At 39.2% G+C, this 23091-nt stretch overlaps 1 protein-coding gene across 1 annotated transcript; it reads left to right on the forward strand.

Annotated features, from left to right (window-relative positions):
- The first annotated feature begins 8491 nt into the window (after positions 1-8491).
- LOC132778237 (keratin, type I cytoskeletal 19-like) lies at positions 8492-22060 on the forward strand. The gene is made up of 6 exons (XM_060781006.2): positions 8492-9108; positions 10765-10847; positions 14858-15014; positions 16598-16756; positions 18294-18419; positions 20828-22060. The coding sequence occupies exons 1-6, from the start codon at positions 8542-8544 to the stop codon at positions 21056-21058; spliced, it is 1323 nt and encodes a 440-aa protein (XP_060636989.2). The 5' UTR covers positions 8492-8541; the 3' UTR covers positions 21059-22060.
- Positions 22061-23091: the final 1031 nt, after the last annotated feature.

Here is a 23091-nt window from a genome sequence, read left to right on the forward strand (position 1 = left end):
GGTGAGCACTAAGACACCATCCGCGCTGCAGAATTCTAGCAGCATGATACCACTTTAACTGGCATGACTCTATTTTACATAATCCTGGGATTTGTGGTTTGTTGTGGCATCAAAGCTCTTTGACAGAAAACAGTCAATATCTCACAAAGCTACACATTCCAGAATTCCATAGTACTGAGACAGAGTGGTTAATGTGGTGTCAAGATGCTATAATCCTGCAGTATGAATCCAGCCGCAGTCACAAACAAGCAAAGTTACTATCCTACAGAACTAATATCAGTGAGTCATGGGCTCTACAAGACAAGTGGTTCTCAACCTGTTGGTCCCCAGATGCTTTCGCCTTCAACTCCCAGAAATCCTAACAGCTGGTAAACTGGCTGGGATTTCTGGGAGTTATAGGCCAAAACACCTGGGGACCAACAGGTTGAGAACAACTGTACTAGACTTAAAGTGATTGTATCTCCAATTGCTATGAAGTTTAGCATCTCTGTGAATATGCAAACACCAATGTGGAAATATGGATAAGTAAGCATGTATACCTGTGCATGCATATTGAATCAGATCAAAACTCTGTCAAGAGACCTCTTCACATGACCCTTGATCCACTTCCACAAAAACATAGCTGCTGGTGCTTTCTCAGGTGGACCTCTCTTGTCCCTATAGTTTACCCATCTACTTGAGTTCCAATCTTTCTGCCACATTCTTGTGCCCCAGAGCTTTGATGAGGTAGGAATATTATAAACTCACACACTTTTAGCCTTTCCTTGAGATTGCACCAAACATTTCACATATACAGGTTGAGTATCTCTTTTTTGAAATGCTTGGGACCAGAAGTGTTTTAGATTTTGGAATACTTGTGTTTGCATATATGTGCACAATGAGCTATCTTAGGAGATGGAGCCAAAGTCTAAACATGAAATGTATGTATGCTACATATACACCTTATACACATCACCTAAAGGTAATTTTATACAATATTTTAAATACTTTTCTCCATGAAACAAAACTTGTGTACTTTGAACCATCAGAAAACAAATGTATCAGTTTTTCAGCTACCAACACGGACAATTTCAGATTTTGGATATTTTGGGATAGGTTGAGATCAAGGATGCACAACCTGTATATTACTAACTCTGGCAAACCTTGTTATTATTCCCATAATGAAAGTGGAGGACTGAAACCAACAGCTAGAGCCTACCCTAAGGCCGCCCAGTGAGAAGTACATTCAGAAGTAACAACTACATAAGAAGGACTTTCTAAATCACAGCTTATGCGATTTATTATGTGCTTTATAATGTGGTTGATTTCATAGAGATAATTATGCCACTTTGATGGGAAATGCTCATCTTGCACATTAATTAAGGCCTGCTCATTCTGTGCAGATTCTCACCCACCCATGTGATGACTATTACCTTGTGAACCAATTTTCAGTATTCCAGAAAGAAACACCTTGTTTGTTGTAATTAGGCATGTTCTCGGGACTTCACATTCAGTTTAGTAATCAAAAAGTTCCAGCCTTGTCCAGTCAGCATGTGTCATTTTTGTTGCTTCAGACTACCTGACTGTTTTCTACCCCATCCAATGAAGACTTCACACAGAGATCTGTAACTCCGTTGACTCCTTCTGATCTTCTAGTCCTTTATTGTTCTGAGGAACATTTTACATTGAATTACTTACATACTTACTTATGTTGAATATCTAGAAGCTGATTCAAGCAGAAATTGGATAGATTCCTTAGAGCCCATTTCACCATCCCACTAGTGCAAATCTCTTCTGATTTTGGCATAAGATTACATGGCAGCAGGTATGACTTTTTAGAATGGAAAGATGCCATATTGCAGACTGTCTTATCCACTTTTGATCAAACCAAATAAAAAAAGGCAAAATCTGATGAACCACATAAGCTTCTATAGCACACCCTCCAACATTTCACAGATGAAAACCAGAATGCATATGGTCATTGGTCAAGCAATATCAGAATGTGATAAAAATGGCAAACACTGCTATTAAGATTCCATCTTTCTTCATCTTTCTCATCTGCTGAATTAAAAGAAAGAGAATTACTTTTGTATTTCGAATGCATTTTGCACAGTTGAAGAAAGCTGAGGACAAAAAAGGAAACGGGAGCATTTTAAAAGCAACTGAAAATGAGTTGACACGGTTATTAATTGGGAATGTTCCATTCAAACTGGCACAATCAATGCATATGCTAAACAAATTCAGATCAGAAACTCGTGTTAAAACATTTTTGGTCAAAGTTAGCCATAAACATTAGCACTCCAAGAAACAATGCAATATAGGCATAAAGATATACACACTAGTATGCAACATGGTACCTTTTAGATACCTTGTCTTACACCTCTCCATAAATCTCCAGGAACATAACCAGTGGGAATGGATTTTGAGACAAAGGCAAAAACATCTGCAGGCCCCTAGATTGCCTATTTTGTGATGCTTACTTGGGTTTCATGCTTCCTCAGCCTTGGCCTTTACAGTACCATGGTCTCAGACCTAGGCCCCTTCTATGCGGCCATTTTTTTTCATGTCAGGAGGGACTTGAGAAACTGCAAGTCATTCTGGTGGGAGAGAATTGGCCATCTGCAAGGACGTTGTCCAGTGAATGCCCGGATGTTTTGATGTTTTACCAACCTTGTGGGAGGCTTCTCTCCTGTCTTCGCCTGGGGAGCTGGAGCTGACAGTGGGAGCTAATCCATGCTCTCTCTGGATTCAAACCTGTGACCTGTTGGTCTTCAGTCCTGCTGGTACAAGATTATATGAGTCTACGCTGTCATATAATCCATTTCAAAGTAGATAATCTGGATTTTATATGGAAGTAGAAGATGAATTTTTCATTCAGAATTAAGTAGACAAATGACACAATTTGAATAACCTATTCTGATAGTAATAACAGTTGTATCCTTTCATATAGGTCTAGATTTTTAAACAGTCCTAAAAACAATTGAATGCACAAATGGAAAAGGGGAAATAGGGAGGACAAGAGGAAAGGAAGGAAGGATATAGTTGGATCAATAATAATTTAGCACCTGGGCATGCATAATGTTTTACCACTAGATTTACTACATTGCAGACCAGGAGGAAAGGTCCTCTATATGGGAGTTTATGACATACATTATTTTTATTATTATTGGCCAATTAGATCTGGAATTCAGTGCATTCTACAGTGTCAACATCCCTATTCTAGATGCTATTGTAGAGGCAGTCCCTACAACACACACCAGGGGGTGGCAATTGATTGTCCCTCCAGGTATTATAAAACTGCAACTACTGTACAGTACTTTCATTCTTTCTCTTTTACTAGATGTGTTAAGTCAACTGAAAGTTGTGTTTTAGGGCCCTTCCACACAGCCATCCTAGAATATCAAGGCAGAAAATCCCACAATATCTGCTTTGAATTGAGTTATCTGAGTCCACACTGCCATATATCCCAGTTCAAAGTAGATTTTGTGGGATTTTCTGCCTTGATATTCTGGGTTATATGGCTGTGTGATAGGGCTCTCAATTATATTTGAGAGCCACAAAATTTCAGTCTCTTACTCAACAAACTTAAGATGCTCATCTCTGACCAATAACTGAAGCCTGTTTCTAGTGCATAGACAGGGCACACGTGAAGTGCTGTATGTTTTTGAACAGCAATTCCCACCACTCCAGGATAGTCAAGGTGAAGGATGATAGGAGCTGTAGTACAGCAAGATCTGGCAGCCCGTTCCAGTTGTATTGAGAAGTTTGGGTGAGAAAGCCATTGGGACCTTTGTTATAGGTGTACAAATTTCAGGTTTCTTAAACTGGAAGCAACAGATTCAAGAAGCAACAGATCCAGTTCCCTGTAATAGAAGATGCTGCAAGTTGCTTCTGGTGTGAGAGAATCAGCCGTCTACAAAGACGTTGCCCAGGGGACATCTGGATGTGTTAAGATCCTGCAGGGAGGCTTCTCTTGTGTCTCCCAGAACCTCAATCAGTGGCTGAGACTGGATGAGAGACTCCCTCCTGGGCACACAGAATACTGGGCGACTTGGCACTGAACAGGCTGTTCTCTGGCACCACGAGGTGCAGAGCTAACCTTAAGAAATGGGGCTACAAAGGGGAGTCCATGACATGCGAGTGCAGAGAATAGCAAACTACATACCACTTACTACAATGCAGCCTGAGCCCTGTCACATGCACAATGGAAGACCTTCTTACAGCGACACCAGAGGCACTCCAAGTGGCCAGCTTCTGGTCAAAGGACATTTAGTACAATGCCAAGTTTTAAACTTTGTTTGTGTTTTTAAATACATAACTGTGCACTCAATTAGCTTCTGACACCATAAATAAACAAACACAAAAGATGGTTTCATGTCATGTGTGTATGGATCTTTAAAAGTACTGTGGTTGGAAAGAAACCCACAAGTAAAAATTCCATGGATGAGTTGTTTTGGTTAGACACAGAGCTATGACAGGTGCAAAAGAATATGTAGAATTATTATGGGGAGTGGTAAACAAATGAATTACAGCATTTTGTTCGGTTTTTATGAACACAATCACTGTGCAAAAGTTGCAATTAAAGTAATAGAGATCCCTCCTTCCCCAGAGGATCATTCCAGCTTTGATTTCAAATCTATGCTGACTTGTATTTGGAGAGAAGCTGTGATGTGTTCCCCGTTGGGGAATTTTGACTGTTTCATAAGGAAAGGAAAGAAGTTAGTGTGAACTAGCAGAGCCTCAATCACACACCTGCCTTTTGAGATACTGTCAAACAGGAATTGCAAGGAGATAAAGAGCTGCTGTAGGGCTCATTGTGAATGTATGGGTTATGAGACTATGGGGTTAGATCAGCACATTACTAGGGAGCCCCTGGTGGCGCAGTGGGTTAAACCCTTGTGCCAGCAGGACTGAATATTGACAGGTCACAGGTTTGAATGCGGGAAGAGTGTGGATGAGCTCCCTCTGTCAGCTCCAGCTCCCCATGCAGGAACATGAGAGGAGCCTCCCACAAGGATGGTAAAACATCAAAATATCTGGAGGTCCCCTGGGCAACGTCCTTTCAGATGGCCAATTCTCTCACACCAGAAGCAACTTGTAGTTTCTCAAGTCACTCCTGATACAAAAAAAATGCATTTATCTTGTTTATTTTATTAGTATTTCTGCAATTTCTTGCAAAACCTTTCACCTTCCTTAAAGGAACAATGTATCTATTATAGCCTTCCCTTTTTTCTCTCCTTAGCTGTAAATTATCAGTATTTTCTCATAGGAGAGCTGATTTTACCATGTTATATAAGTTAAACCATTACACATAAGGCATTGTACATAATGGGGCTTGAGCATCCATGGATTTTTGTAATACCACAGGCCCACAATAGTGGCTGTGACTGTAGCTGTTGCTATTATCTATCAGTCTACATCCAAGATATACAGAAAGGTGTTGGCATCTTAACAGATTCATTTTTCGCTTCTTTTGTTATGATCCTGGACACAGAATTTCCTTTGTTCGTACCCGCTAAGCACTGGATCAACATTTTGACTGAATTATGTGCCTAGGAAGATCTTGTCTCTAGCCAGCACTCTCATTTCAGATATATATATATATATATATATATATATATATATATATATATTGGTCGTGTCAGGAGCAACCGCTCCTGTTGTGAGAGAATTGGCCGTCTGCAAGGACGTTGCCCAGGGGACGTCTGGATGATTTTTGATGTTTTATCATCCTTGTGGGAGGCTTCTCTCATGTCCCTGCATGAGGAGCTGGAGCCAATAGAGGGAGTTCATCCGCCTCTCCCCGGGTTTGAACCTGCGACCTGACACACACACTTACTTTAATGTCCACTGCTTTACATTTGGGCAGAAAACTATATTGCATGAGTGGAATATAATATCTGACTCCGGAGTTTTACATCCTGCTCCATGGAAGACAGCACTGGAGATTATGTATTGGAGAAAATTGAAAGACGCTTAGCCAATCTCTCTCTAAATGCTTTTATCCAAGGGGAGATAACTATCCTGCATCTTTAGCAGGTTGTTGCCAGACTTGGAAGATTTGAATAGAGGACCCTTGAATAGAGGACCTGCACTTGCATAAACTGATTTTCTGCAACTCCAACTTCAGTCAACCCACTATGTTTGGCATTATAATGTTCATTTGATGAGACATCATGATGTAATAGTTTGAGCATTAAGTGTACAATTTTGGACGCTTAATTTTGAAACCCATTGAGTGGACTTGGGCATATCACAGTCTCTTGGCCCCTGAGGAACCCAAAGGAAAATCATCTCTTGTAGTGGATAACTAGGACCACAGTTAAGAGGATCAACTGGTGAACATATGCTAAATCAGATAGGTCCAGGACAAAGAAACCAGCTGACCAGGTTGAAGACAAGCCACAGAGGTCTATTACGATTTGGCCAAAAAGGATGCAAGTACAGCAATTTGCTTCAAAATGTATAAACATAAACAAGACCCCTTATACATTCTGACAGCGATTTAGAATTTCTGCTTCCTTCCCTGATTGGCCAGAAAAGGGATTGGCTAGGATCCATGCTTGGATTGTCTGGATAGGAGAAAGGCAGCTGGGGATTGGTCAGAATGATGGACCAATCAGCTGCAGATGTGTCCCCTGGAAAGGTATAGTTTAGGGAAACCAAAGGGTAATAATATGTTGATGGGCTACTGCTGAGCTCAAATGTTCAATTCTGTGCCAAACAAAGATAGGGGCACTCTTGGAACAAAAGGTGATGATCTTGGGCAATGAAAGGCTTCCCTGTCAATAAAGAGGTTTAATTAATGTATATACTCTGCGTCTCTGTTTCTGCAGGCACCAATTTCTCAGCTTCAAGTGAAGATAAATACTTGAAGATAAACATATTTGGGTTTATCTAGGCTGACATGGAAGTCACTTATACATGAACAATGGATTTTAATAGTTATCTGGCCTAGGAGATGGCCAGAGGGATTTCCCCAACCTTCCTGTTCTCAAGGGACTATCTCAGCAGAGGTGACTGTCTCAGGGCTACATCTTGCTACATTTTATAAAGACGTTTTATACATTCTATATATAATATATAGTATACAGAAAGATACAAGCTTTGAACTTGCACAAATATGGAAAGGGTCTTTTTTAAAATGAAAAATCATGTATATATTTCTGAGCCTTTGGTGAACTAGAAATCCTCTGGAGGAGTCATTGTAGCTCAACAACACTCTGAAAAAATCTTGCCAATAACACATAGTGTTAGTTTCATTTTAGGGTCACCATAACTCAGAAATAACACGAAGACACACAACAACACCAACAGCTATCATTTGAATTGTTTAGGATAATTCTCTGTTCCTTTTTCTTTACCTGCCCTAAACAATTTTCTATCACATTTAAATGTGATCCTACATCTGCTTAACTCCTGACTTTTTATGAAGATCCTTACAAAATGCTCATACTTCAACTAGTTCTCAGTCTGTTACAGAATCTCATGGTCACCACATCTTGTTACAAGTGTCATACTTTGGTTATGCACTGTGGGGAAAAGTCCTCTTTATCTGCGTTGAATTAGGTTGGCTGAAAATCTCTGAGAATGTCATTTTTCGATAAGATTTTGTCATATGTCTTATTGTTCAAGTGGAAAGAACTTGAGGTTAAAAGCAAGCAAGCAAATGTGCAAGAAATCAAATTGGACATCTTTATCCATCTAGACTCAGGGGACTGAGTCTTGAGATTCTTAAAAGTCTGGGCTTGAATCCTTGTGTTTTGAGCCATTTTAGTACAAAGTTACCTTTTTTATCCTCCTGAAAAGCTCCTCTTCTTTAAACTCCATGTGATAGGCAAGTAAAACATGGTCCTTTTCATGCAGAAAATAGGTTCTACATATTGAATCAGGTTTGTGTAAATATAGGAAAATTTCATTTCAGCTTGGTATTGAAGCATTTACAGGACATTTCAAATGTTTTTGTATTTGGTATGGAAGATTTAAAAACACTCTGACATTAAAGAGATCAAAACATTCTTATTTCTCCATCTCCAGTAAAGAATCATCCTACCCTTACTTTTTGCCTCTAATGTTTCACCTAGATTGAAAACTAATCTAGCACAATTTCTCAGATCAAGACTGCTTGTATCCCAGGAGGGCAACACAATTCTTTAAAAATACTTTGAAATCCTAGGCCTAAGTAAACACCAAATTCAGCAAATACCGGAATAACTATTTCCTCCTCTTGATGAAAAAAAACACACAAGTTGTAATGATTCTGTGCAAGCATAATAATTATGATATGGTAATTTTTCAGCTGGAGCAGGTGATGTCTAAAGGAGCTGCATGTTTTCTGGGATATCTGGAGGCAAATTGCCACTGGTGTGTTTTCCTACATTTTGTTAAAATAGATAAGGTGGAACTAAACCTGGAAGGAGCAGCAAACTTTATGAACCTTCAGCGGTGACACCCTTACCAAAAAATATAAATTGAGATCTGTATAACATTAGTAGTACACTCTGGCTGAGTGTCAGGCTTTGAGTTTGAGCTTCTTCTTTGCTTCTAAATAAGGCTGTTAGTATGGCTACTTGTGCTCGGCAAATTCCTGTAAATGTAAGAAGAAGTACAGTCAAACTTGGCTCAGATGGAAAATCTGGGACTTCTTCTGCCTTTTCCACCCACTGCACTTCCAGTGGCTTAGGCGGAGATAGTTTTTCCTGTCATAGCCATGCTGGGGATAGATCCCCTTTTGACTCTACAATTGGCCAAGGCACTTTTTCGAGACGCAGTTGTAGCAGTGTATTAGTTGGTGGCGGCTATGGGAGGAGAATGAGTACTGGGAGTTGTCTTAATGGCAGCCATGGTGGTTACCCTTTGCTTGGATATGGTGATGGACAAGTGTCCACAGGTGGTCTGGGTAGAGTCCCTTCAACCTGTGGCATCATCTTCTCTTCCACCCATGAGAAAGTACTCATGCAGAACCTCAATGACCGTCTGGGCAGTTACATAGACCAAGTGAGATGCCTGGAGAACGAAAATGCAGCCCTTGAATCTCAGATCAGTGACTTCTGTGTCAAGCATGGTCTTACTGGTGAAGTGAAGGACTGCAGCCACCTTTACCAACAGATTGAGGAACTTAAAAAACAGGTAGGGCAATCTAGTTTGGGGTTATGCCCATAACTATAATGGATTATGGTAACTTAAAGATAGAAAATCATTGGCCTCCAAATGTTGTGACCAACTCACATTAGTACCATACATCATGGGTAGTTGTTAGGCATGATGTGATTAAAGCATGATGACTTCTATGGGGCCACAGACCCTTCTCTTTGTATTAGACCAGAGTGAATTATGAGTGTCCCATGGGCTATTTGGAGCTCCATTAACCTTTTTCCATCATGAAAGTCCTCTTCTTATCAACCAAAAGAAAAGCATGCCATTATTGGGATCTGGCAGTGTGAGCAAGCAGGATTTACTTTGCTACTGAATTGCATGTGAAACTGCAGATGGCGTCATTTCTAAGAAAGAGAGAAGCAACTGCTGTTTAGACAAAATATGATTTCCCCTGAGATTGTCTCCTGCTCTTGGCAGAAATATGCATATATGCTCATCTGTGAATGTACTACTGCATTCTTGGAAATAATTCAAGAGACTGCCTATCCCCATGTTCTTGGGGCAATATCCAAATTATCTGAGATAGCTCCTTATCCTTAAATTTCAGCCTTCATTTTTCCAGTATTTAGGGGAATCCCTTCTGATGTTCTTCTCATTAATTTGTAGCCACTGAGGACTTATTGTTGTAACTCTCTGCCATTACCCTTGGAATGCTGTATTCCTGTTATGGAAGCACGTGTACCGAAATTTCTATTTTTCATGCATGCTTTCCTCCAGAGTCCTAATTTAACACTCAAATCCCTCCAGCATGCTGACTCTCTAAGAAAGATATAAATATTGTTAAATTAGAGGTGGGAAGCAGTGGTCTTTCAGGTGAAATTGAGCTCCAACTCCTAGGAACACTAGAGAGAATAATCAGTAGTGAAGACTGCTGCACTCAGTTTCTCTGCTTGTATAGTAGTGTCTTCTACCCAGAGAAGCTCAGTTGAATGATCAAAGCAGGTAAATCTCCATTAACTTTTGAAGTTTTAGAAGTTAATTTGTGGTTTTGGACTTATTTGTATGTGGTAGTTCTGCACAGAAGATAGGATTTTCCATACTGAAGATATTATTTTAAATACTGAAATATTTTCTGTACAGAAAATGCATGGATTTTGCATGGAGTAAATCCTAAATGGTCAAGATTTTCATCAATCCAGGTTTCTCCTTGACACGACACTTTAAAAAACCACATTCAGCTTTTAAAATAATCCAACATTCTTTCCACATGTTCTGAATAAATGCAATCAAAATTAGAGAGCTGAGAAAGCCAAGGCTATAGAAAGAAAAACTACAGGAAGGAATTCAGGGGGGAAGTTTACTTGCTTTGCCTACAAGAAGTCATATGGTGATTATTCCCCCCCCCCCCAATGCAGGGTGTTATTTATTTATAGTATTTGAAAAATGAGAATTTTCCATCTGAATGATGGATATTGTAATGAAAGGTTATTGTGGAAGGAGCTCTCCCCTGAAGGAGTGAATTCCCCAAATTAAAATGTCAAAATCAAGAAAGCCTTGTTCTGCATACATACCATGATAGTGTAACGCAACAGAACATCTGTGGGGGCTCTCAATGGTACAATCCAATGCAGTATCCTATCATGTTATATCTGTGAACCACATCTTTTTCTCTTCTAATTCCCTCTACAGGTTTTTGAAGCTAATCTGGTGAATAACAAGATACTCCTCAAGATTGACAATAATCATATGGACCTAGAAGACATGAGAAAGAAGTATGTATATATCCGAACCTGATAAGAAATGTCTCCCTCTTTGGTAAAATCTGAAATCTTATTAATCTTCCTTCATTAATACTGTAAATTTTTTTTGGCTGAGATGGAGAAGAGATCTGTAAAGTTTTTGAACAGGGAAACAAGAAAGGAAAGGAAAAAAAGGAACAGTGGAAGAAGAGAGAGTTATCAAACAACATAGAGTTAATAGGCATCATGTGATTATAGGAGGAATGGACCCATGTCTTTTGGGCACTTTATTTTATTTTATTTTATTTTATTTGTGGCATTTAAATGCCGCCCTTCTCACCACAAAGGGGACTCAGAGTGGCTTACAAGTAAAAAGTAAATAGAATATATTATATTATTATCATAGCACAGTATTAATATTATATATTACATTGTACTATACCATTATACTGTAATATTATTAGTAATATTACATTTAATATAAAATATATAATTATAATATCACTTTATTATTAGTAGTAGTATATTGTTTTATATTATAATATTATCAATATTATATGTATATACAATATATTATATTATATGTATATACCAGGGATCCTCAAACTTTTTAGACAGAGGGCCAGGTCACATTTCCTCAAACTGTTGGAGGGCTGGATTATCATTTGAAAAAAAACATGAATTCCTATGCACACTGCGTATATCTTATTTGTAGTGCAAAAAAATACTTTAAAACAATATAATAATTAAAATGAATTTTAACAAATATAAACTTATTATTATTTCAATTAGAAGTGTGGGCCTGCTTTTGGCTGAGGAGATAGGATTGTTGTCGTTGTTTGCTTTCAAGTCATTTCAGACTTAGGGTGACCCTGAGCGAGGGCCAGGTAAATGACCTTGGAGGGCCATATCCAGCCCCTGGGCCTTAGTTTGAGGACCCCTGGTATATACAATATATTATATTACATTATATTATATTATATTAAGCACAGTGCAGGAGACAAGATGGAACTGCCTTCCTGGCCCCTCTCTTCGCACTTCCAAGTATTCTTTCAGTCCAGTTTGTACTAGATATATGCAGATCAATTCTATTATTTATTGGGAAAATATACGTTTTGATGACTGTTTCCCTGGATGTATGCATTTTCTACACATTTCCCCTAATATATGAAATTTTGTATAAACTTATTGAGCAGAGCACTGCATGACAAAATTCAGAGAAATGGGACTCCAGAAATGTAACCTTGTTCCAATCCACATATTATTCTGGGAATCTGAATTAGAGAGTTTATCGCATGAGACAGGGAAATTGCAATTGCAACAGGACAGCAGCAACTTTGCCATTATCACAAGATGTCGCTCCTTTCTCACTGCTCTCCTAGTGGGAATCAGCCTGCAAAGTGCATCTTTTATAAACACAATAATCTATTAATAGCTTCCTTTTGCAAAAGGAATGCCTTTCAGCTGTGTCTTACCAGGAGAGTGGCAGGAAAGAAGTGACTTTATGTTCCAAACAAAGACACTGCTGTAATTGTGATTAACCTGCCTTATGTGATAAACATCCAGGTCAATTGGGACCAAACAAAATCACCCCTTCCCCTATCAATACAGAAAGTTCGTTTTTGATTTTTTTTAAAAAATCAAAAACACATATTTTTTCATGTCCAACAGGAAAAAACTATGAGAATAGGGAAAAATGAGAATGAATAAAATTGGATAAATCTGATAGATTTGCCTGTTCAGGTCTCAGACTTTCAATGATCACATTTTTCTGTATTCAGACCTTTTTTCTTATCATGGTTAAAAGCAATATCCATTGCACACACAACATGGTTTTTATCATGCTGGGAATATCTGCTGTTATTTGGTTTACTTACAGAATTTCATTTCAGTTGGTTTTCAAATAATTTACTAAAATTCACAAAGCACGGGGAAAGAAGTGGACGTTTTTCAAAACCAAACTGAGTCAGGAGAAAGCAAAACTGACAATTTTCTCTACTTTACATTCTCATAGAAAATTTAATTACCCTTAATTGAATCAGGTCTGATATTTTGGATACCATGTGCTGTTTTGCTTGCCGTGATTCATTCTGCTTTAATTTGATGTTAAAGAACTCGTAGGTGGAGCAACAGCTAGAACAAGATGTAAGGACCCAAAAGCTATGTTCCAGCACATATCATACTCAAATCAGCCTCTGCTCATTCCCATCTATGAGGAAACGCCTGCCAATTTTAGTTTGTCATGAACTGTAAAATGCCAGTTTTGCCAGCTTATCGTAGACTGTAAGAAGGAAATATCCCTTGGGCTGCAGTTCTATTTCCCTGACTCTTCTTTGTATCATTAAAAATAATGTTGTCAAGACTGAGCTATGGTGGACAGCATAGTATGTCACAGTGCATATGTACATATTAGGGCTGGGCGGTTTCGTTCGTTAATTTCGTAATTCGTTATTTTTTTGATAACGAAGTGATATTGAACCATTCAGGAGCAACTAAAAATCGAAACAAATTTTTCAATTTGTTTCGTAATTGTTTCGTAATTGTTTCGAAATCGTTTCAAAATCATTTCGAAATCGTTTCGTTATTATTTCCACATGTCTGGTGCAAGTTTTATAGTTGTTGTTTGTTTTATTAGTGAAAAAAAATATAATTATCACACCAACAGTCAACAACATAGGGAGAGGGAAGCTTCAGAAGTTCCCCCTGTCCCATTTGGAGGTTTTTTTAGCATATTGCGCGGTTGCGCCCGCCATTAACGAATCGATTCGTAATTGTTTCGTAATTGTTTTGTAATTGTTTCGTAATTTCTGAAATTTCGTAAATTTCGAACTTTTTTAAAGAAAAAATTCGGAATTCTTTTAAAAATCGAAACGCAAAAACCCCCTAAAAACAAATCGAGTTTAGAAACAAATTTTTCCGTGGTTGCCCAGCCCTAGTACATATATCTTAGCATTTGGGTATACTGCAACCAGAGGCAGCCCTAGGTAATTTTCAATGGTAAGCAAACAGTATTTTGGTGCCCCCCGCCCCCAACCAATCATTGATATATATTTTCTGTTCGTCATGGGAGTTCTGTGTGCCATATTTGGTTCAATTCCATCATTTGTGGAATTCAGAATGCTCTTTGATTTTAGGTGAACTATACATCCCAGTAACTACAACTTGCATATGTCAAGGTCTATTTCCCCCCCAAGAGCACCTCAAGAGAGCCCCTGGGCAAAATCAACTATACTGCAAATGCTTACTTTGCGTAATGGGTTGAGCTGCCCCTGACTGCAACAATTCTTAAAGCCAGTGAAAACATTTTATCAATTGATTCTTTACCTGATGCCTAGCCTTCAACCCTCTTTCCCCAACATTGGCCATGTTTACAAGGGTCAAAAATAAATGGACTCACTTTGCAACTGTTATCCACACTTTGTATGGCTGGTTTCACAGCAGAAACATTGCTTTCAACCATGAATCTAGAACAAGGGGAACCACAATTTACTTCAGAGCTAGGAACGTTTGGAATTATGTCACTGCTTTTGACATGTGGACTGCTGGATCCAGTCCAATGCAGTGTCCACATGTCCAACATACCACCACCATGTTGCTAACTAAAAGCAGCTTTCCAGCAGAGCTTTGCTAGTAACATTGTTTTTCTTGGTCACAGGGTTGGATACCCTGTTGCGACCTAATCAGAAGTCATGTTGTCAGCCAAGCTCTGCAACAGTGCTGCTTTTGGCCAATGAAACAGCAGCAATGGTGGCCCATTGCACTTTCAGCCTGGCCAGCCATCTGAAGAACAAACGGACTCCAGAAATGCTCCATTTTCCATAGGATTTTAACATCTGACTCCCAGAATGGTGTGAAAAACATGATGGATAGGTTTAGTTATTGAAGTAAGTATGCTCATTATACTCAATAACATTAAAAAGGGAAGATTTGTTGAGCTTGAGTTTTATTGCTACACTGGAGCTAGAAATGTAAGCATGTTAATTGAGTAAGTCCAGTGACCTAATGAATGTACAGTTTTGGAGACCTTTCTTTGGTTAATCTAGATATGAGACTGAATATGTCATCCGTGAAAATGTGGAAGCTGATGTAAACGGATTACGTCCTGTTCTAAAGGACCTCACTAGCTATAAGTCTGACCTTCAGGCTGAGCTCAAGTCATTGAAGGAGGAAATATGTGACCTCAAGAAGACCCATGAAAAGGTAGATTGTTGTGCTCATCAAAATCTAACCCATTTCATTCATCAAAAGAACTGTAGTCATTATTTGTTTATTATAGTTCTTCACATGAAAATGTATGGGTTGCCAAAGGTTATAAGGAGGGGAACAGGAAGGCACATTTTAACAATGTTGTTTAAAATGAAAGGTGATTGTGGAAGGAGCTCTCCCCTGAAGGAGTGAATTTTCCAAATTAAAATGTCAAAATCAGGAAAGCCTGCATACATACCATGATAGTGTAACACAATAGAACATCTGTGGAGGTTCTCAATGAAGAGAGAAGGTTCTTGTAGGATTAAGTGATGTTCATATAATTGTCTAGGGCAGGGCTACACAACCTGCAGCCCTTCAGATGTTTGGGCCTCCAGCTCCCAGAAGCTCCAGCTGGATGGGAATTCTGGGAGCTGAACTCCAAAACTCCTGGAGGGCCACAGGTTGTGCAGACCTGGTGTAAGGTCTAGGGCAGGGGTCCCCAAACCAAGAGCTGTGGGCTGGATGTGGTCCTCCAAGATCATTGACCTGGTCTTCACCCTTAACTTTAAATTGAGGGTCACCCTAAGTTTGAAGCAACTTGAAGGCACACAAAAACAATCCTAATGAATTCAACTATATCATTAGCCAAAAGCATGGGAAGCCCATCTTTCCCATTGAAATACTGCTAAGTTTATGTTGGTTAAAATTGTTCTTCCTTTTAAATATTGTGTTGTTCTATCATTTTTTTTGCACCACAAATTAGATATATGGAGTATGCGTGAACATTAGTTCATGTTTTTTTTCCAAACTATAGTCTGCCCCGCTAACAGTATGAGGGACTGTGAACTGGCCCTCTGCTAAATAAATTATGGACCCCTGGTCTAGGGTTTCTGTCTACAGGTGGTAGTATGCAGTCTTCCTCATGTTGAATTTAATCAAATGGCAGCGAAGATCTAACAATGGTGAAATGGGCTCCAAATCTGAACAGGCGGGGTATTCCTTCAGAAAGTGCATAAATTATGGAATTTGCAACCACACGCAATAGTGTAGGCTACTGACATAGCTTTAAAGGGTTCCAAAAAATTGTATGGAGCAAGGAAAGTCATGATGGCTATTAGGCTTGGCCCGAATCAGCTTGAAAAAAAAGATTTATAATATTTGGTTATCCATTTTATATAATCTCCGAAAACAGAATGGGGAGGAGCAAACCGCAAAGCCCAATAATTTTTTCAAGGTAGCCTGATTTTATTGGATGGAGTTAAGTCTGAAATACACTTGAGCCTGGAGTCTATTGCGAGCCTCCTAGAGAAGATGGGATTAAATGTAGTGTCTTTTCTCCCTCCCCAGCAGCAGTGTCCATTCATTTCTTTTTGGAAAGTTTCTTAGGCTCCTCCTTCAGAGAGGGCCCTGCTGGGAACTCGCTTTCCCAGCAGCACTTGCATGGGGTGTGCATTGAAAAGTCTCTGAGTTTCTCTCGGAGCATGATGGGAACAAAATACTGGAGTAACTAAGTAGGCCACTGGTCTGACCCAATAGTGCTCTTCTTACGTGTATGCTTTTATATACAAAACATGCATTTTAATGATACTTTGCAGGACTTGGCCTGTCGGAAAAAACCATCACATGGCAGCAACAAAGAAGCCAGCATTTGCCCTGGCCGAGATCTGAAGAATAAGCTGAAGGAAATGAGACAAAAATATGAAGCAAAGATAGAGTCAAACCGCAAGGAGGCTGAGGAACGGTATGAAAGCAAGGTAAAGATTGCAAGAATAAAATTTAAAAGATGGCAGCTGGATGGGGAAAGGGCAAGATTGGCAGAGGTGGTATTGGGCTATGGGAGACCCCGTCTTCATTTTCATGGTTGGTGGGCAGGAGGGGGAAGAACAATCAAAACAAATGCATAAATGCAGAATATATTCAAACAACACAACTTAATTTCATTTTTAAAGAATGATAACGTACACTGGTATTTAAGATCAGTATCTTAGTGATGGGGAGATATTGGAAATATAGATATTTATACATATATTGTATATACATTACAAGCACTGAAATATAGAAAAATCAGGTTCTCTCTGTATTAGAAAGCCAAGCTGGCAGGACAAAGTGAAGCTGAAGTATCTGTGTCCAAGACACAGCAAGAGGGGGGTGAACATTCCAGTGGGAGGAGATAAAAAAGTCCTGGTACCAACAGATATAAGTAAAAGTAAGGGGCCTATCCCTCTCCCTCCTGACAGGTCAAAAGTAGGCCTCTTGGTGGATCTAAGCTGAATCCTAGTTATCTCTAAGCTGCTCCTTAGAAAAAAATACTGAGACATGCCCTTGCATGTAGAAGATATAATTTGATATTTCTATGATGCTAAAGTGACCTACGGATGTAAGAGCTGGACCATAGGGAAGGCTGAGTGAAGGAAGATTGATGCTTTTGAACTGTGGTGCTGGAGGAAAGTGCTGAGAGTGCCTTGGACCACAAGAAGATCCAACCAGTCCATACTTCAAGAAATAAAGCCTGACTGCTCATTGGAGGGAAGAATAGTAGAGGCCAGGATGAAGTACTTTGGCCACATCATGAGAAGAAATGAAAGCTTAGAGAAGACAATTATGCTGGGGAAAATGGAAGGAAAAAGGAAGAGGGGCCAACCAAGGGCAAGATGGATGGATGGTATACTTGAAGTGACTGGACTGACCTTGAAGGAGCTGGGGGTGGTGACAACCAACATGGAGCTCTGGCGTGAGCTGGTCCATGAAGTCACAAAGAGCCGGAAACAACTGAACGAATGAACAACAAAAAGCAACGTAGTGATGATGCTAATGTATGTAGAATCACGTTTCTTTGTTTGCCTGCGTTTGAAGATACATAAAAGGGAAAAGACAATGTGTTTATCCTCACTTTGGTTTGCTTTTGGACGCAATCCCACCCCAGAGTCTCAGCTGGAAATAAATGACTTCCTGAAAGGATCACTCTTGGTATTATCTCTCCTATCTGCTGCTACATTAGCAGTGTATGGGCCCTTCCAAATTGGCACTATATCCCAGGATCTGATCCCAAGTTTTCTACTTTAACCTGGATTATATTAGTCCCCACTGCCAGATAATCTGGGATAAACAGAAAACCTGGGATCAGATCCTGGGATATAGGACTTGTCTGGAAGAGTCCTATGTCATTGTGTAATGTTATCTTATCCTTCTCAATCACATGTTTGCTGTCTAAACCCAAATCCAATCAATCTTTCCTGTGCAATAAATAATACAAAAACTTCCCTAAAATCCTCATGTTAATATTTGTTTCAGTTGAAGGAAATGAACCTGAATGTCAGCAACTGTAGCCAAGATGTCGAAGATGGCATCCACAAAGTCTTGGATCTCAAATGCAAACTGCCAGCCTTAGAGATTGATTTACAAGCCCAATATAATATGGTAAGGGATATGGGAATGGGGAGCATCATACTGCTATATCTTTGGTTTTTAAGAGCAGTACTTGGGTAAAAGTAGATTCAAAATCCACTGGTAGATCTCTTGGTGATTTTCCATTTGAATAACAGCATCAACCTGATGACTCCCTTTCCCTCTAGATATTTTCCAGCTCCTCCAATTCGACTGTGCTATTATATTCCGGTGTCAGAATTTCTTCCCTTCAATAGGGTCTGTCATTCTTTGTGTCTTTGTGTATACATATGAAACTGAGGGAACATATCATCAGTGGATATAGTGAGTCATACTGTATTGGAATGATGTAGCATAGATGAGGATTTTGCACCCGGATCCATGTGCTAATGCAATACTGTTGCAAATTGGTATTATGGCGATGACACTTGTGTGCTACAAATAATATTTGTGCCTTCCTCTCTGGTATAACTAGTAGGGGTGTGTGATCCATTAAAAATGGTTCAAAATTCATTACAAAACCAGGGTGGGTGGGCTGGCGCTTCATTTCTAAATTGTTTCTAAATGGCACTTGGTAAAAATTTCATTACTATAATGAGACTAACGAAATTTCATTACTACTTTGTTACAGTAATTGCACATGCGCATATTTAAATTACCATAATTAGGGATACTTCAGAGGCTCCTTTCTCCCTCATTTCAAAACTATTGGAGGGAAACTTACCACAATGATAGAACACATTTACCACTGTTAACTCACCAAAGTTCAGAACATTTCAATTAACTGTGGTTTTTGGGGGAATTTTCAAAGTTTTTATTTAAAAATTATTTTTGAAAATCTGCAAGAGCTATCTCCTTGAATTTTCTATATGATGACAGAAGGAAACAGGGGATCATTCCCCCCAACTTTCAGAAATATTCATAATCTATTGATTTTAGGGATTTAAAAAAACGTTTTGACAAAAATATTTTTTTTACAAAGCCACAACAGTCAACTCATTGAATGTTTTTCATATTAACCAATAGACACCAATATTAATCAATTCTACATTTTCATAGAATCCTACAGTTGGAGGGGACTCCCAAGAGCCATCTAGTACAACCCCCTTCTTCCAGGCAGAAGGGCACCATCAAAACTACTAGCAGATGGCCATCCAGGCTCTAAGCTAATTAATTGATATAGTTTATAGTATGTGGGCCATCTATTTTTGGATTTCTTCCCAGTCCAGCACAGAGATTTACTTACTAGAAGTATCTGTCAGTCCCCCTCCTTGCAGATTTAACCACTCATTGGAACTCTCACCAGCTGCTGTTAGGGAGAGACAAATCTATCTCTCCTCTACCCTAATTGGAGCTTTCTTATTCATTCTGGGAAATGTAGTTTAGGGCAGGGCATTTTGAATTCTCTGGCATAGGGCTCCTCTTTTCACAAACTACATTTCCCAGAATTCTGTGCTGTTCCCAGAAAACACTGCTCCCTCTGTTCCCCTCTTTTAATTGTGAGGGAGAGGCTATTAACTTACAGAGGAAAGGCAAGGTAGGTGCTAAGCCAGCCTTTCTGGCTTTGCTTTTTCATCTTTGCCTCCTTGCACTGAATATGAAACTTACTTTAGGAGCCTTCCGAGATTTACAAAACTAAAATGAAAAAATATGGGGTAATTTTGAATTACTTAATTTTTGGCACAGATCATGCATGCATGTCGGATATTGCATCATAACCACGAATGATACAAAATTGATCTGACATACAATGCTTTCCAATTTTTTTTGCACATACCTAAAAGTTAGTTACTTGGTGAAGTCTCTGATTTTTAACCTATTAAGGTTTCTCTGTTATTTTTATATGGAACTAGCAGTCCCCTGCCATGTGTTGCTGTGTCCCAATCTGTGTATATGTGCTTTGTGTGTATATATATTTGTGTATATGTGTGTATATATGTGTTTGTGTGTATATATGTGGTTTTGCGCATGCGTTATAATGTAACTTTTGGGGTTTTTTGCCTTTTTAAGTCTCTTCTGCTGTGTTTTTCAGTGTTTTTATGAGTGATGGTCACTCGTCCTGATACATGTATTGTGTCCAAATTTGGTGTCAATTCGTCCAGTGGTTTTTGAGTTATGTTAATCCCACAAATGAACATTACATTTTTATTTATATAGATTGTTTTAAACTGTTCATATTGTGTTAATCATGTGTTGCATTGAAATGTCACGATAGAGAATGATAGAAATATTTTAATACATGGATAGATGCTGAGAGAGAGAGAGGAAGACACAAAGAAAGAGACTGAATTAGTTACTTTTATTTTTCATCCATCTTACCTTTCTCTGCTTTCTGGGCAACTTCCAGTTCAAAAGACAGTTCATCCATCATGTACAGTTAATCTATACAATAGTTTTGCTTTCTTTTATCTCTCCCACCCCATCCTCACCCCTTGACACAGAGAGATACACTGCAAGTCTGCTTAGATGAAATAGAATGTCACTTCCAGACTCAGCTTGGCGAAATGCAGGAGCAGATCTCCAACATGGAGCATCAGTTGACGGATCTGCATTTGGAAATGGAGACTCAGGATCAGGAATACAAAGGGCTCCTGGATGTAAAAAAACGACTAGAGCAAGAGATCCAGACTTATAGCAGCCTGCTCAAAGAAGGGCAGAAAGACGGTGTGTAAGTAGAGTGTCCATGGGTCAAAAAGGACCACATGAGAATGAGGTCCTGTCATCAGAAGTTGCCCACATTTCTGGTAGGAACTAAAAATAAAACGCATAGACTAAGCATCTATACACTTTTAGTACAGTTTGCTGGGAGTGGAAAGAGAAGGAAAGTGAACAGAGGGGAACAGAGGAAAAGAGAGAGTGACAATTATGGTGGATACTAAGATAGAAAAAAAGAGATTGGTGCTACATCTGGCTGGTTTCAGCCTCATCCACCATTGACGTGCAGCCAGAAAAATCTCCCCTCACATGGGAAGGGACTCTTCTACCAAAGAAATATTTGTTGGTATTTCTTTATAGTGCTCATCCATTTATGAATGTTGCTATCATACCTGATGTTTATTGGTTTTGCACTTCACTGGTCTCAATTTGGGATGCCACCCTCTGTGTATGTGTTAATTTATCATAGGATGAAACCTCTGCACACACTTTAAACTCTGGATTGTATACACAATAAAGGAACCAATCTTAGGGAATAAAACATGCGTATGTGTAAATTAGTTTTTGCACTCCTTTAGCAGATTAGGAAATAAAACGTGATGGGTGGTAAATGATCACGTAAGCTATAATCGTTTTGCTTGGTGATATTCAAGATTTCTCATGTTCACCATACAGTGAATAAGAAGAGGTTCAATGGGTAAATAAACAACTTAAACATCTTGGAATACTTTAGCTGAGATCCTGGATAGGGAGTTGTTAAAGTTGTCATAGGCAGAATTACAGCACATCTCCTGTCCCACCCTCATCCAGTCTTTTAGTGCCCGCCACTCTCTCATGGACAATGGAGAGAAAGGGGGACATCAGAATAGCATTCAGCTATATTCCAGTATCTGGATCCTTAGAGATGAGGCATTCTCCAGGACCACCCAGAGATGTTTTTAGGATGATGTCCAAGCAGAAAATACTTCAGCCATAAGAACATAGCTAATGGATTTTCCACTTTTTAAACATCTAGTAAATGGGCATGGGAAATAACATAAATGGTGGGTAGTGGGAGGATTTTGACCAAGAAAGCTCTTAGTCATGTGGAAGTTTCACATTAATGGAATTGCAAATAGAAGCCTGCTGGAGTCTCCCCACAAAATATAGGGAGACAAAGACTTCATTAGAGGCAGGCTTGAAGTATATGAATGAAAGCCTGTTAATATATTCTACCAGAGTAGACTCACTACACCAACAGGATTAATTAATATGTTGACTCACCACTTAACATTTGATTCAATTGGCTTCCCCAAGTGGTGACTGAACAATAGGATTAATATCAAAGGCACCATTCCTCTTATAAATGTTCACCTTGTTCGTGTATAATGCCTAAATAGGACTAAGGTGTTGGAGGAAAGTTCTGAGAGTGCCTTGGACCGTGAGAAGATCCAACCAGTCCATACTTCAGGAAATAAAGCCCGACTGCTCACTGGAGGGAAAGATAGTAGAGGCAAAGATGAAGTACTTTGGCCACATCATGAGAAGAAAGGAAAGCTTAGAGAAGACAATTATACTGTGGAAAATGGAAGGAAAAAGGAAGAGGGGCTGACCAAGAGCAAGATGGATGGATGGCATCCTTGAAGTGACTGGCTTGACTCTGAAGGAGCTGGGAGTAGTGACGACTGACAGAGTGCTCTGGCGTGGGATGGTCCATGAGGTCACAAAGAGTTGGAAGCAACTGAACGAATGAACAACAAAGGACTAAGGTTCCATTGCACATCCAACAAAGAAAGTTTCTGAGCTTGGGTGTTTCTGGATCAAGATAAATGAAGTCGTTTCCAAAGCCAGAACTTGGAAAAGTTATTTTTGAAGACTACAGGTCTAAGAACACCTCAGCTAGGTGCTATCTGGTTTCATCCCAGGCAGATGCTAGCCAGGAGATTCTGGGAGTTGTAATCTGCTGAAATAACTTTTCTAAGCTCTGTTCAAAACAAGCATTTGGAGCAGCAGAATTTGCCTCTTCATGAGGAACTGTGAAATGTTTGTACATTCACTTTCTGGACCCGTC

This window comes from Anolis sagrei, chromosome 6, assembly GCF_037176765.1.
Source record: "Anolis sagrei isolate rAnoSag1 chromosome 6, rAnoSag1.mat, whole genome shotgun sequence".
Lineage (NCBI taxonomy): Eukaryota > Metazoa > Chordata > Lepidosauria > Squamata > Dactyloidae > Anolis > Anolis sagrei.